This window comes from Rhododendron vialii, chromosome 3a (assembly GCF_030253575.1).
Source record: "Rhododendron vialii isolate Sample 1 chromosome 3a, ASM3025357v1".
Lineage (NCBI taxonomy): Eukaryota > Viridiplantae > Streptophyta > Magnoliopsida > Ericales > Ericaceae > Rhododendron > Rhododendron vialii.
The window spans coordinates 21,368,529-21,385,000 of NC_080559.1; the positions used below are offsets into that span (position 1 = coordinate 21,368,529).

Consider the following 16,472-nt stretch of genomic DNA (forward strand, 5'->3'; position numbering starts at 1 on the left):
ACGTCCGAGGTGATGGTCATTGTGGATTCAGGGCGATAGCCGCTCATATAGGATATGCTGAAGATGGTTGGGCTCAAGTTTGAATAGATCTCATTGAGGAGATTCAACAAAATAAGGATTTATACGATGAGCTATATCCAGAAAGGGGTTGGGCAGACTACCTAGTACACTCTTTAAATTGCTTTGAAGATTCGGCACCAGCAGAGTATTGGATGGACGCTATGAGTTTGGGAGTTGTCATCGCTTTGGCATACAACATTGTTCTACATACATTTGATGGGCATGCTTCAGGTTGTTTTACTCACTTGCCATTGAGATCCCCTCCGCTTCTAGTCTAAGAGCGCATTGAAATAGCTATTGCCCGTAGTGAGGGCAATCACTTTGTGCAACTTTTCTTGCAGCCTCATTACTCTGTACTACCTTTCCCAACATGGTGGAGGAACAATGCATCAAACCAAGCTAAAGGATGGGCTACTAGTTATGCAACACAAATTAGTTTGTGGAAAGAAATAATGGATACAAGACCAAGCGGGGCAAGAGCAGAATTTGGTGAAAACATTTATTAGAAATTGGATTTTCATATATTTTCACTCTTCGACGAAATTAGCACAAATTATATTTTAATTATTCATTTATTAATTAAAATTAGTACAAGTTATGTTTTAACTATTCATTTATTAATTAAAATTATAGTAAGAAGTCTTTTAAAAGTAAAACAAAAAACTAGTAAAAGTAAAACAAAAAAAACTAGTAAAAGTTAAAAATAAAAAATAAAACAGTAATTAAAGTCTTTTAAAAGTAAAACAAAAAAAAACTAGTAAAAGTTAAAAAAATAATTAAAGTCTTTTAAAAGTAAAGCAAAAAAAATAGTAAAAGTACAAACAAAAAAAATAAAACCGAAAATTGGGGGGGGGGGGGTGTGCGAAAAGAAGGTCTCATGGAAAATACAGATTTGAATGGTCCTGTTTGAAAAGAATTTAAAAAATTATTTTACGCCAGTAATGAAATTAATCATTGTAACAGGATTACCCTTGGGCCAAAAGATAAAGATACACTTTGAATTTTACTCAAAATCAAGTTTATGCAAAACAGTCAATTTAAAAACGAGTTTAACATCAACTGAAATGTAATACTCCTGTTAAGGTAAACTTAAACACGTATTTTTATAGCTGGGTGTTCAAGGCAATTTGATGTTCCTTTCAACTAGTTTTTGTACTTTGGAATTAGTGATCGTGTAAATCTCCAATGGCCTAAGTGTAATTTTTTTTTTTGACAGCAGGAGTCGAACTTGCAAACCAAATTGAATGACAAACGACTATTACCTTTTTATTACTCATTTAAAGAGACGCAAAATGATGTGTAACTGTAATTTTTCCTCCTCCTAAAAGAAAATTGTTGGTGTGATGGAGTCAGCTGTATATTCCTACCTTCAATAGTAACAGCTCCACTTATTATAAGTTGAGTTTAATTTGAGCACAATTAATATTGAATAGGAAGAAAAAGAAAAAGAAGAAGAAGTAATTAATTAAGACAGACAATGACTCATGGAAATTCAATATTCTTATGGCTCCATCAAGCAAGTTTCAGGAAATTCTATGTATTACTACTCCATAAAATAACCAAATCGAGATTAATCTAGGAATACGACTTCATGTACTGTACTGTACTGTAATTAATAATAAAATCCCACTGCTGCACGCGCGTAAATACTGGAGTAGTAATCAAATACAGTACTAGTTTTATGTCTCCAACATGAAATTAATTAATTTCCCTAGACTTATTATTGCCTTACTAGCTAGTGGAGTACTACTACTAATTACTCCAATAAGAGATTAGAAATTGACATCGATCATTGGACCGGAGGCAACGATGTCGAAACGTTCATATGAAATTTAAGGGGCCACGACACGAACCATTCACTGCCATGATTGCGATTTACTAATCGATAAATTAAAGTTAGTTCCATATAAACAATCACTATCTTCGCACGACTATTCTGTTACTTCTCTTGGTGATTAAAAAAAAAAACAATTATTTTTGAGTGTGAGAGAGCAAATTCTTATCCTTCCGCCATTTTAGTCCGGCTGATGGTCAAGGCTTCTGATTTGTAAGTTTATTTCCTCTTAAGTTTTAGGTTCAAAACTTTTTTGATTCTATCAACTATTGTGGAGCAATCCATGTGGAGCTTTATCCCGATTTTAATCAATTTCTTCGTTAGTGAATACTGGTTAGTGCTACTTGTCTCCAAAAACTAGCTAGAGGTGTCCGAATTAGAGAGATAGAAAGCAATTTCTTATCCCTCCACTTTCAATCCTAATAGAGGGAAATAGAGGGACCGGTGCTGGTCAGGTCTAGGTTTGAGACGTTGGAGATTATTTCTTTTTCGATTTTAGGTTCAAAACATTCTTCGTACTATATATCAACTCTTTTAGAGCCAGCTCCTATGCGACTTTATCTTGGCTCTAATTGGACTCCACATTAGTGGACGGATGAAATTTGTCTATTAAAAATTAATTGAGATGCGTGTAAATGGATCGAAACACTCCAAATTTGTGTTAAGAAAAAACAAAGAGATGGAGCTCGGAGATTTTTGGTCCCCGCCATTTCATCTCTCTTGACGTGTTTGGCCTTGTATTATGGTGCCAATAAATAATGCATATGCTTGTTAATAGGCAGGATTCGATCCGGATCCGATAAATTCGAATCCGATAAAACTCGAATCCGATAGTGGTAATCCGAATCCGAAAAATTTGGATCCGATCCAGAAACTTTTTTACTTCAAAAATTTTAGCATTAAAAAAATTTAAAATAAAAATACAACTTCTTAAACCTTTTTTTTTTCAAAAATAACAAATTTACAGTTTTTTAAAAAAAATTAAAAAATAAAATTTCAGATCGGATTGATAACAGATTTAATCCAATCCAAATCCGACCCGATCCGTATTTGAATTATCGGATTCGGATTATCGGATCGACGTTATTGGATTCGGATCATCGAATTTTTCGGATCGGATCCGGACCAGATCCGGTCAATTGACAGGCCTAATAATGCGTGGAGTGTGACCATTTAAAATTGGAAGCTCTTTATTTTGATTTTTTTGAATTCAGTCAATTTAATTCAAGCTCGAAGGCAAAAATTACATCGCAAAACTCAAGAGTACACCAAATTACCTAATCGGGGACCCTAGGACAACCTGAAAAGCAAATCAACACTAGGTGTCAATATGAAAATTCCGTCCGCCGGGACAAGACAGAGAGATCTCAAATGAAATCCTAGCACAAACCATTAAACAATAATAACAGATGTAATTGAAACAACGAAAAGAATACAAGCAAAAAGGAAAGACTGTTCCCATGGACAGACCACAACAACCGCCGGCCGGATTGGAACAGAGACCTATTCCAGCAGAGGAGAAACTCCGAGGAGACTCCATGGCAAGCCTCCACTGACACGAGAAACTTAGGGCGCGGAGAACGAGGCAACGCCGAAAAACACTCCGACAGGCCCAAGCGACCATGACAGTTGGAGACTAAACCCTTCTTCACACCCGATGTACCGTTGACAGCCCAGAACAAAGAGAAACACGGGCTTGGAGCTGCTACTGAAGACCCCAACACAAGCACCGCCGCTGCTCGGGAAGCCAAAATGGCGGGAGACTACGAGGCAAGGAGGGCGAGGGGGATCGGATAGGGGGAGGAGGGTGAGAGAGGCGGAGGCTCCTCCCCCGAGCGTCGGCTAGGGTTTTTTGGTACTTGAGAGAAAAAGTGTTTTAAGAGAGAGAGAGAGTTGGACGCGTAGTTCTATTGGAAGCTCTATTTAATTGTGTATACTCCATACAGACAAGTGGCCACGTTTTCGAGATAAAAGTGCATGTTATTTGTTGCCAACAGAAATTGTTAATGGTGCGGCTCTTTTTTTTTAACATTTTAGTTTTAGTTTTAGTTTAATTTTCAATTATTACCTTATATTTTTTTTCAATCATTACCCTATTTCTCCAATTATTACTTTCTCATCTCTCTCTATCTCTCTCCACCCACTGCCAAAACTAAATTAAACTAAGCTCTCAACCAAACAAAGCCGTTCTTTTGGCCTTAACTTAAAATGAGAATTTTGTTCTTATTTGAATTTTTTCCGTAGTCATAAGTTTTGCGCCAAATTTTTGTGAGTTATTGATTCGTGTCGAGACGAATGAGAAAAATAAAAAATTCACTTCTACGTAAATATTTTGAAAAATAACTACTTTTTAGCGCAAAAAATAGCCATTGTGTTTTTTTTTTTTTTTTTGTTTAAACAAGTGGCCATTGTGTTTAATCACTTTTTACCCACCCTTTTTGTTTTTTGTTTTATTTTATTTTTATCTTCAATCAATCAATGCATATTACTATTCGATCAATTAATGCTGTCTTATTATATGGTCCATCCACTGTCAGCCCCTGACTATATTGCATGGCACGCTCTAAAAAATTTCCTCCACGCGCAATTACTTTTTCAGTCGCTTAACATCCTTCTATGCCATGTCAGCCCACACGATTTGATTGATTGTTTTCAGCCACAAATGACCGAATTAACCCTAGCTCTTTTGAAGAAGTTAAAAAAAAAAAAATGGACGCATGCAAAACTGTGCCTTCTCTCATTAGTCTTCTATCCAACAATGCTACACCAACACACAAACACAAAATGGGAGGGGCTGTAGTACACCCACCGGACGGTTGATCCTGTCATCTGTTTTGGCACGAACAACTCGGATTTAATTCGAGCTCCTACAAATCCTATCCGTCCATTGTTGGGATGAAAATCTGAGCCATCCATTGCCGAGATGGACGGCCTAATTGGCCGCACTACACATGTAGTCACCTCAGTATGAATGTGTGTAATTGTTTGTGTGTGATGTAATTGGTCTTGTATCTTCATCAAATGATTATTTCAATTTTCAAAAGTACCTTAATTAAATGTCTACTTTTTTCACAAACACCTCCACCAGCTACTCATAGTTTCACTTTTAAATTTGCAAATGAAATTTATTTGCAACCAAATGATGCAATGTCGTCCACTATGAAAAAACGTATAATTTCTAAATAAAAAAGACTATGCATATCATTTCATTTTTGTTGGTAGACTATAATTTTGAAAATGACAAAAGCAGTCTACATCCTTTTTCTTTTTGATCAGGGTAGCCTATGTCCTCTTAAACACATTTTTTATTTGATGCATCGATGCCTGTTCGGAACTTCCCATAGAATGACAATAAAAAAATTATGCTTCTTTGAAATTTAGAATAAATTGGGTCCGGGTTGGCCGAATAAAAAAGTTGAATTATTTTATTATGTTTATTTAAATTTTTCTCAATTATTAGTTTTACGCCAATTCTTTTATAGATTATTAATTCGGCTCGACGAGCGAAAGCTAAAAGATAAAAATCTTGAAAAAGTTCACTAAAAGGACAAAAATAATTCAAAAAAAAATTTATTGTCTATATTCAATAATTTTAATTTTAATTGAAAATTTTTAACTTGGTTTATAATTTTAACTTTTATATTTCTCTCATCAAGACAAACTGTAAAGATTCACAAAATATTAACGCAAGATTAACAAATGTAAAAAAAAATTGGGAATTGATACTCATACTTCATTTTTGTTATCCACACTCCTTTTTTTTTAATAAAAAATACATACACTTCCAATTCTAAGAAGAGAGTGCGGATAACAAAAATAAAGTGTGAATATCAATTTCTAAAAAATTAATAAAAATAAAAAATAATGCAGCTTTCGTTGTACTATACAAACTCGACCACTATAAAGACTCAAAAATTATGCACAAAAGATCTTACAAGCACCAAAGCACAGAATAATTTTTCTATGAACGGTTGAAGTAGCAAGTGACACCTTAAAAAGTTAAGGGCTAAATTGTCAGAGCCCGTTCAACAAAAGAAAAAAAGTCCTCATTTTCTAAGAAAATAATTTCAGGCTTAAAAATTATAAGATTATTAAAATTTAAAAATATGCAATAAGGATCTTGTTTGAAAGATCTCGATGAGATCTTTTATACGATGCAAAAAAAAATCAAAAAATCATTTTTTATTTACATTATTTTTTAGTTTAAAAATATGAAATAAATTGCTTATTTTTTAAGAAGATTTTTGGAACATAACTTCATTTCTCCCAAACTAAAAAGCACTTATGCATAAAGCTAGACTGACAATGCATTGATTGACGTAGAGGAGCAGTCACTGTAGCGCGTGAGACTCACCATCATAAACCCTGTGGGCTAATTGTGGGAAAATTTCAAAATGGCACCTGAATTTTGTACTAAATGTCACAGAGACATCTGAATTTAAGTTTATTTCAATTAAACACAAGTACTAACAAAATTCCCAAATTTAGACCCCCGCCGTTATATTCCGTCCCAAAAATTGCTGATATGGCATCTCCAACCCGTTTAAGTTGCCCCATTGCACATGTTTTCAACAGGGGACGATGCATCCAAGCGAAACCCATCATTAGAAGTATGCCGAGCAGAAAGAAGAACTGGGTTTGGGCAAAAAAACATGTACAATGAGGCAACTTAAACGGGTTGGAGATGCCATGTCAGCAATTTTTGGGACGTAGTATAACGGCGGGGGTCTAAATTTGAGAATTTTGTTAGTATAGGTGTTTAATTGAAATAAACTTAAGTTCAGGTGTTTAAATTTGGAAATTTTGTTAGTACATGAGTTTAATTGAAATAAACTTAAATTCAGATGTCTCTGTGACATTTGATACAAAGTTCAGATGTCATTTTGAAATTTTTCTGGCTGATCGTAGATTTTGCCTTTTTATTATATACTCCTACTAAAGTAGGAGATGGAGTATTATTTAATCAATGGGAACAGGATGCCATACTCGAATCCCCCAACTGCACACACGAAAAAAAATGGGTACACAATTTGGTAGTCGTGATTTGCTCCTAATATTCAAAGCAGAATGCTAAACATCGTCTGATGGGCAGTAATTATCCACGATAGAATGGGGCCTAAGAGCAAGTTTATCAGTGGAGCTAAAATGACTATTTAAGCTATTTTACAGAAGGAGAACCAAAAAAATAGGTTGCAGTGGAGGAGGTAAAAGGGAAGGTAAAATAGCTTTGGAAGAATTGGTTATGTATTAATGCCTCACAACTGTTCATCCGGTTATCATTTATTTGATTATTTAATTCTCTCTCCCTCTTCCTCTCCTTTTTCCCCTCTCTCTCATATTATAATAATAGAATAAAGAAAAAGATTGAAAGAATGTGTATTTTAATAGAGAGTAAGTTAAATAGATAGTGTTGGTATAGTGTTGAAAGAAATGTGAGTAGGTAAAATAAAAATTTTGTACTGTTCACAAGTATTTATAACTAAGTACTGTTAAACTTGCTCTAAGTCTTGAGATATCCGAGGGAAAAAAAAATGTCTTGAGATATATGTAAAGTACGTATATATTCAAATACTTTGAACTCTTCCCTAATCAAACCAACTTTTGCTTATGATCGGATATTTGCGCCAGTTTTGCTCCACGACTAATTCTAGAGCCCTAAAATTAACGACCGGATAAATTCTCTAGTGACTTCTTCTTTTTTTTTTTGATCTACCTCCAGTGAGTCAGTGACCTCAAGGATTAAAATGTTTAACTTCCATGAAATTGACTTTATGAAGAGCAAACATTTAGTACTTTCCTAGCTCATTCATATTTGGCCAAACCTCTCGGAGTTTAATTAATCCAACAATAAGTCTGATTATGTTCTTTTGCCTATTCTCAACAATTTAGTTTCATAGCTTGTTTGGGAAACTATCGAGGAAAAAAATATAGGTAAATAACTAGAGAAATAATATTACTGCCTAAGGCGGCATCAAATTTCTTATTTAGAGGGCATATTATCTTTCCTCGAACCACATACAAGACATATTTTTCTCAACGAAATACCAACAAGAAAACAAAATTTTCAATGACAAAAAATATGATACTTAATACAAGCAACTCGATACGGAAATAATTTACAAAAACAAAAATGTTAGATGCACAACCATCCGAACACAACATCAAATACAACCTCTCACATTCACGTGGATCCTGTATGTTAAATATGTGTGGGACCCACGTATATATGAGGAGTTCTGTTGTGTTCGAATGGTTGTGCACTTACCATCTCTCTCTTAAAAAAACCCTATAGATTATTCATGTTTTGGGAGAGAGGGAAGACTGGACGAGATTCGATGCACCTAATTAAGTATTATTAGAATTAAATAAGGAGGACGTTAAATAAATAAATCAATTTAAAATATGGTAATTTCTGTAATTTGTGTAAAGAATGAAGAAAAGCCACAATCAACTAAATTATGCCAATTCGGATAAAAAAAAAAAAAAACTAAATTATGCCAATTATTTTTACTTTGACTGAATATTTCAAAAATATAGGAAAGTACATGCATGAGAGAAAGAGCGAGCTGTATAAATTCAAACTTCGACGTGCGTCCTAAATGAACACTGCGAATCAGCAGACAGTGGGAAGAGGGGCTTTTTATCCCCAAGTCATGGACACCTTTTTTTGGAAAGGGAAGTGATACAATACACACTCTTTATTTGAGTGCGTATCATATGCATTTTCATTGAAACACACCAAAATGTTATGATTTTAAAAATGTTATGAATTTATTACTAAAAAGTTACGAATCATATTGATAAAAAGTTACGATACGAAATAAAATGTTATAAATAACCGGTCCTACAAGTAATTTTTTATGAGGTGGCACAATATGAACTACACAATAAGTGCATGTAGTACACACCTTAAAGGGGTGTGTATTGAAAGACTTTCCCTTTTGGAAATCATAAAGTAATGGAAAGAAAACAATTAATTGTCAAAACATGATTTTGAAGACAAAAATACCCCTCTCCTAAAATCGTTTCATTTTCATACCCCTCTCTCCTCACTTTCAGTGGTTTGGGGGTTGGGATCGACGGCTTGTTTGGATGGGAAAAGAGGAGGAAGTGGGAGCCAGATCCCCTGTCCGAGTCTTCTACATGCGACACGTGTCCACTCTTTATTTTCCCTCTTAACAGCATTAAACTCAACTCCATTCCAATACCCTTTTACGTTCCCCTTCCCATGTCCGAGAAAATATTCTCCTATCCCACTCCTTTGTTTTGCGCGATTTTTTTCCATGCACTAACCATACTATAAAAATAGTACAAACAAACATTGAGACCAAAAAAACATAGAATTTGAAAAATCAAAGTGATAAGTTAGATTGGCTCCGTTCTAATTTACTTGAGTAATGATTCTCACACAGATTTTTATGTACATATTATGTACATACATTTTTGTGGGGCTTCTATCGAGGTTTCATAAAATGATTCGAATCGCTCATTTTTTTTAAAATATTTTTTGGAGGATTCCTGTAAAATATCAACTCCAACGGATATCGGTAAAGACTTTCTCAGAAATCGTAGGGCGAATTTTGTTTTGCAGGGCTGTCAAGATTAAAAGTGAATGTAGTGGTTACGATGATTTTTTTTTTTTTTTGATCGGCAAGATTGTCATGATTAAAAGTGAATGTAGTGGTTATGATGATTTTTTTTTTTGTGATCAGCAGGGCTATCAAGATTATAAGTGAATGTAATGGTTATGATCTTTATTTTATTATGTTAATGACCAAAAGTGAGCGAACTTCATGTTTCCTTTTGTGATGTACTACCTCCGTCCTAATTTAATTGTCTTTTTTGGAAGTTCGTACCACTTTTCAATTGATTATATTTTATAATTTATAATGTTTTAGGTGATTTCAAAAATATTGTATTATAAAACAAATCGAGATTTATCAAACAAAATCCATATTGGATATAAAATTCATTACCAATTTAAAGTTATGATCAATTTTTTTATTCAGTTAGAATAGAACCGGGACAAGTAAATTCAACCGTGTTATTTGCACAAATTTTTGTGCAATATAATGCATATACATTTTTGTGGGGCCCATTTTGGGTCCCACAAAAATAATCCGAACCGCTTATCTCTTTTTAAAATATTATTTCAAGGGTTTCTGTAAAAAAAATTTACTTCACCAGATATTAGTAAAGGCTTTTTCAGAATTCATAGGACAAAACAGAATTCGCCCTATGATTTCTGAGAAAGCCCTTACCGATATCCGTTGGAGTTGATATTTTATAGGAATCCTCCAAAAAATATTTTAAAAAAGATGAGCGGTTCGGATCATTTTGTGAGACTCCAATATGAGCCCCACAAAAATGTATGTACATGATATGTACACAAAAATCTATGTGGAAATCATTACTCAAGTAAATTAGGACGGAGCGAATCTAACTTACCCCCAATGATTAGGGACTAGATGGGTTATGTTATGATGTTGTTGTTATGTTTTTTGGTCTTAATGTTTGTTTGTACTATTTTTATAGTATGGTTAGTGCAGAGAAAAAAATCGTGCAAAACAGAGTAGTGGGATAGGGGAATATTTTCTCGGACATGGGGTGGGGAATATTTTCTTGGACATGGGAAGGGGAACGTAAAAGGGAATTGGAATGGAGTTGGAGTTTAATGCTGTTAAGAGAGGAAATAAGAAGTGAACATGTGTTACATGTAGAAGACTCGGACAGGGGAGTTGGACAGAGTAAGTAGGACAGGGGATCTGGCTCCGAGGATGTGGTAGCATAGATCTCTGAATACTACCCTATAAATCCATCACAAAACCCATTTGAAATTAAAATATATATAATTGTTGAAAAAAATACAGAACGACATTTTCTTCTCTCTCTCTCTCTCTCTCTCTCTCTCTCTCTCCAATCCCCTATGCGTGTCTCCTACAAACACCTACGACTGCATGTACATATACATATGTAACATCGATCCGCTCATGTCACCACCGCTTCGTTAGTATTCACGCAATCTCTGCAGAATTCACTCAATCCCCATCGTAGATCAACCAATCACCCCACTATTTAGAGATTACGTGTTCTCTCTCAGATTAACCAATTGAGGTTCAATTTCCCATACCCATATATCTCTCTCTCTCTCTCTGTATAAATATAGTCGTCGTTGAGCAGTGTTTGCTCAGCGATGTGGCGGTGATGGGTGGCAACGAGGATGGTGAATGTGGTGGTTGTGGTGGGCGGCGGTGACGGGTTGGGGGTTGAGAAACAGATTAGCACAGAGAGAGAGAGAGAGAGAGAGTAAAGTTAGAGGGAGAGAGAAGGGGAGGGTTGGCTAAGGGGCGTAATAGTCATTTTACGTGGCCATTCCCATGTATTCAGAATTTGTTTTCCTCTGTTTCATGTCCAGATGAATTCCACAAAAACTACTCCATGACTTGGGGATAAAATGTCCCTCTTCTCACTATCTGCTAATTCCCCTCTTCATTACACTCATGTAACTAGGAGCGAAGTCGGGATTCGGATACGGGGTAGCACCGTAATTTATTCATACAAGTGTGTAAATCCACATGTTTGTGAATTTAATTTTTATGTCAATATACATTCACTATAATCCAAAAGAAACATGCAATAAAAATACTAAAATTGTGGAGAAAAAAATTAATGTCTAATTGTGTTACGTTCCTCTCCAATTAGTTGAAAAAATACAAATCATGTGAGAATTTTTAATAAAAATACTAAACTTATGGAAAAAAAAATTCATCCTCCAAATATGTTACATTCTTCTCTAATTAGTGAGAAATACATACCATTTGGGAATTTATGCAAAAAGAAACACGCAAAATACTAAACTTGTGGGGAAAAAAAATTAATGTCCAGATGTGATAAAATTCTTTCCCAATTAGTGGGAAAAATACAAATCATTTGGGAATCCTTGTTTGGTTTGGGATTTTGGATTTGGGAGGAGAGATAGTAAGAGAAATTAGAGTAGTAATTAGAGAGAAAAGTTTTTGAAGACCGTGCGCAAAAAGAAGGTTTGGGTCTAGAGATCCATACCGAACATGATAGAGAGTCTGAAAGGGTTTTTAGAGGGGCGGGGCGGCGGCGGCGGGGGTTTGGGTAATAGTCTTGGAGGAGGAAATTCCAAAACAATAGCTATGGGCTTCAAACCCTAACTCAAGAGTTGCAAAGCACATGACGGAACCACTAACCATTGTGTACATTCTTCGCATTTTTATTTAAACCTTTTTCAGTAATTTTTTTTTTGGAATTTTTGAAATGAAGTGGCACGTGCAACCTCTCCCCATACTAGTTCCGCCCATGTAACGATGTTGAAAAAAAAGAGAGAAAAGAATGTAACAATAGTGAACTACCTTTTTTCCATTTTTATGGATTTTTTATTTTGGCGCTCCAAAAATTACTCTCCGCGCTCCGACAAGTGGAGTGCCAAAATCAACTCCTAATAGAAATTGATTTTGGCACTCCACTTTTGGAGTAGCGATAGTAATTTATGGAGCGCCAAAATCAATCTCATTTTTTATACTCCTTCCGTCCGGATTTAATAGTCCTTTTTGGGAGGTCATACCACTTTTCAATCGATTATATCTTATAATTTATAACATTTTATGTAATTTTGAAAATATTGTCGTATAGAACTAATTGAAATCTATCAAATAAGATCCACATTGGATATAAAATTCATTATTAATTTAAAGATATAACTCATTTTTTATCCGGTTAGAATTGAACTAGAGATTATTAAATCTGGACTGGAGTAAATTCTTTAAACATATCTAAGTATACCCCAGTTTTCAAGTCAAGGATCCCTAATTTTGCTACGGTTTGTACCTCCCCTTTTTCAATAGAACTACGACGATCCGATCCGCTCAATGTAATCAGAACGTGATTTTAAGGGTACCCAAGAAATCGACAAAAAAAAATGACCTAGAAAGGGCTTGATTAGAGCAGTTTTTCATTGAACCGTTTACTAAAAAAACTGTTTGGATGAAACTCTTCCTGGTCATTTTTTTTGCCCATTTCTTGCAGTACCCTTCAAATCACGTTCTGAACATATTGAGCGGCTCAAATCGTCGCAATTCGATCAGAAAAGGGGAGGTGCGGACGGTGTGGATGGCAAGAGGGAGTGGATAAGAAGTGGACTGTCTAAAATATAATTTGATTTTACATTATATATTATCTAAATAAATGCAAACTAATGTTTAAAAACATTAATTCAACCCGTGCATGGACTTTACGCAGTTCATTACTCCTACAACAGTAAACAATCGGACCGACGTTTTGTTGGCAATCCTACCGTATATACTCGCGCCAGAGATTTTGACGGCCCAGATTGGTCCCCACCACCACCACCCTCCCGTGATCTTCAGGACGACTCAATATACCTTTTACCATCAACAAAACAAAAGGCGTTTCCAACTTCCAGATCAAAAAGGGGAAACTTCCAACACTCCCTCTGCTTGTCTGGATCAAAGCCCCCCCCACCCCCCCGCTCTCTCTCTCGTTTGCTCAGGTACTTTATCTTATTTCCAACCTCTAAATTTCTGTATTCATATATGCCAATATATATGTGTTGATATAACTTTAAAATTTAGGGGTATTGATAACTTCCTTCAACGGTTTTCGAGCTTGAAGTCTCTTTCTTTGTGTGTATTGGATGCGAATATGCTCCCAAAGAGTAGATCAAATTGGTGAATATTTGTGGGTTTCACAGCCTATTTATTTGTTTGTTTCCTTTAACTGCAGCTACACATGTACTTGGTGTTGTGCTATGTTTCTTAAAATTCCCATTCTTCTCGACCCATTTTTGGATTCACTTTGGGGTTTGTGTTTCTGGGTCTTTGATATATAGTGTTTGTGCCTTGAGTATCTTTGCAATCAAGCAGTAAGATTTGGCAAGAAAGACATATCTAGGGGAAAAAAAAAAGAATCTGACGTTGGAGTTTTGATTTAGATTTTGACGATAGTCATTTTGATTTGTTCTTGTGAAGCAGATACTCATGGATGAACAACTGAGTGGTTATTATTGTGGTTCGATCAACGGAACCAAATACGACGAAGCAGCTATTCCATTCCTCTCAGATCATAATTTTGTCACTAAATTCAATGGTGGTGGTGGTACTTTTTTGAACCACGATTTCTTGAATATCCCTCCATTTCCACCCGATCCACACCCGGATCTTGTAGGCACACCATCTGCCATGAGTACGGAGGGCGATTCTCATGACGACTGTGATTTTAGTGATGGGGTGCTTAAGTTCATAAACCGGATGCTTATGGAAGAAGACATGGAAGAAAAGACTTGTATGTTTCAGGAGTCTGCAGCTCTTCAAGCTGCCGAGAAATCATTCTATGAGGTCCTTGTGGAGAAGGAGGGTCCTTCTCCTTCTCCAGATCACCACCAGATACATCATGTGGAACCAGATAGTGATGATCCCAATGAATGCTATGGGATAGCTCAGAATAACTATAACACGAGCAGCTGTGTAATAGATCTAGGTTTGACTTATGATCATGTTGAGTATGAGCCTATTCCTGTTCAAACTGCGGCTAGTGAATTTTCTTCACAGTCCACTTCTCGGTCATCTTTCAGCTCATCAAGTAGTGTTGGTAGTGCCATAGATGCACTTACGGACTCACCTGTCAGTACACTTGGAGTTCATGACATATTCAATGATACCAATTCTTTCTCCCAGTATCAAAGAGGGTTTGAGGAAGCAAGCAAGTTCCTTCCTTGTGGTAATGGTTTGTCTCTTGATTCGCGGAGTAATAATTTAGTTAAAGAGGAAAAGGAAGACAGGAAGGGGAAGGGTCTGGTAGTTAAGGCAGAGAACAAGTACGAGAGGGAGTATTCTCTTGATGGTTCAAGGGGAAAGAAGAACGCTCATCGTCAAGAGTTTGATTTGGAGGAAGGGAGGAGTAACAAGCAGTCAGCGCCTTATATGGAAACGAGTGTGACATCAGAGATGTTTGATAGGGTGTTACTATATAGTGGTGAAAAAAATGATGAGTCTGCTCTTCGTGAAGCCTTGCAGAATGCAGTGAACAAAAATATGCAACAGAACGGTCCATCTGAGGGATTGAACGGTGGAAGGGCACGTGGTAGAAAAAAGGGTGGTAAAAGGGATGTGGTAGATCTTACAACTCTCTTAACCCTATGTGCACAAGCTGTTTCTGCAAATGACAGAAGGAGCGCAAGTGAGCTATTAAAGCAGATTAGGCAGCATTCATCTCCTGCTGGGGATGGGATGCAGAGAATGGCACATTATTTTGCCGATGGCCTTGAGGCACGGATGGCTGGCTCTGGAACCCAGAGTTATAAAGCTGTTATAACAAAGCTGACATCTGCTGCTGAGATTTTGAAGGCTTACCAATTATCTCTTGCTTGCTGTCCATTTAGAAAGGTCTCAAATTTCTTTGCAAACAGAACGATTATGAATGTATCTGAGAAAGCGGCGAGACTGCACATTGTTGATTTTGGAATTCTTTATGGCTTCCAATACCCTAGCCTAATACAGCGGCTGTCATCTAGGCCTGGTGGACCCCCCGAAGTCCGGATTACTGGGATTGATCTACCGAATTCAGGTTTCCGACCGGCAGAAAGGGTTGAGGAGACAGGCTGGCGTTTAGCCAACTATGCAAAGTCTTTCAATGTTCCGTTTGATTTCAATGCCATTGCACAGAAGTGGGAAACAATTCAAATTGAGGATCTCAAGCTTGACAGGGATGAGGTGCTCGTAGTGAATTGCCAGTATAGGTTTAGGAATCTCCTTGATGAGACTGTGGTGATGGAAAGCCCAAGGGAGATTGTTCTAAAACTCATCAGGAAGATGAATCCGAATGTTTACCTGCAGGGTGTGGTAAATGGGTCCTACAATGCGCCCTTCTTTATTTCCCGGTTCCGCGAGGCTATGTTCCACTACTCTTCTTTTTTCGATATGTTGGAGACTACTGTGCCACGCGAGGTGCACGAGAGGATGCTGATTGAGAAAGAGATATTTGGGTGGGAGGTTATGAATGTCATTTCGTGCGAAGGTGCAGAGAGGATTGAGAGGCCGGAGACGTACAAGCAGTGGCAGGTTAGGAATTTGAGGGCGGGATTCAAACAACTCCCCTTGGACAGGGAGATTATGCGTACAACCAAAGAAAAGGTGAATGCTTGGTACAATAAGGATTTTGTGGTTGATGAAGATGGTCATTGGATGCTTCTTGGGTGGAAGGGAAGAATTATTCACGCCCTTTCTTCTTGGAAGCCAGCTTTTTAAAGAAATTGCATGGAAGGGAATGACCGCGCTATGTGTATCATGCTCGGCTTTCTCCCTTTGCGCTGTGCAATATTTTGTGATGTTTGTTATGCAAAGCTGAGGTACTTGCCCCTCTCTCTCTCCCCCCTTCTCTGAAGTGCATTTACATACATATATAAGTTGATAATTTCTTGATATTCTTACTGAGCAGGTGAGCAGAAGCCGCAGTGCTGCCTTCCAAGATTGTGCTTTGATGGTCCAGGCGTGCAGTTAGCAGCGGCCATTGCTCTCCAATTTGATAGAAGATTGAA

At 36.6% G+C, this 16,472-nt stretch overlaps 1 protein-coding gene across 2 annotated transcripts in view; it reads left to right on the plus strand.

Moving 5' to 3' along the window:
• Window positions 1–13,239: 13,239 nt before the first annotated feature.
• LOC131320411 (scarecrow-like protein 30) overlaps window positions 13,240–16,472 on the plus strand; it is a 3,695-nt gene continuing 462 nt past the window's right edge. Inside the window, exons 1-3 of one of the 2 annotated variants that reach the window (XM_058351113.1) lie at window positions 13,330–13,430; window positions 13,912–16,283; window positions 16,373–16,472. The exon at window positions 16,373–16,472 is cut by the window's right edge and continues 462 nt beyond it. In XM_058351113.1, the coding sequence (XP_058207096.1) occupies window positions 13,918–16,182 (2,265 nt within the window). In that variant the 5' untranslated portion in view covers window positions 13,330–13,430; window positions 13,912–13,917 and the 3' untranslated portion in view covers window positions 16,183–16,283; window positions 16,373–16,472. Of the gene's footprint in view, window positions 16,284–16,372 lie in introns of both variants that reach the window. The other variant, XM_058351114.1, reaches the window with a different exon arrangement.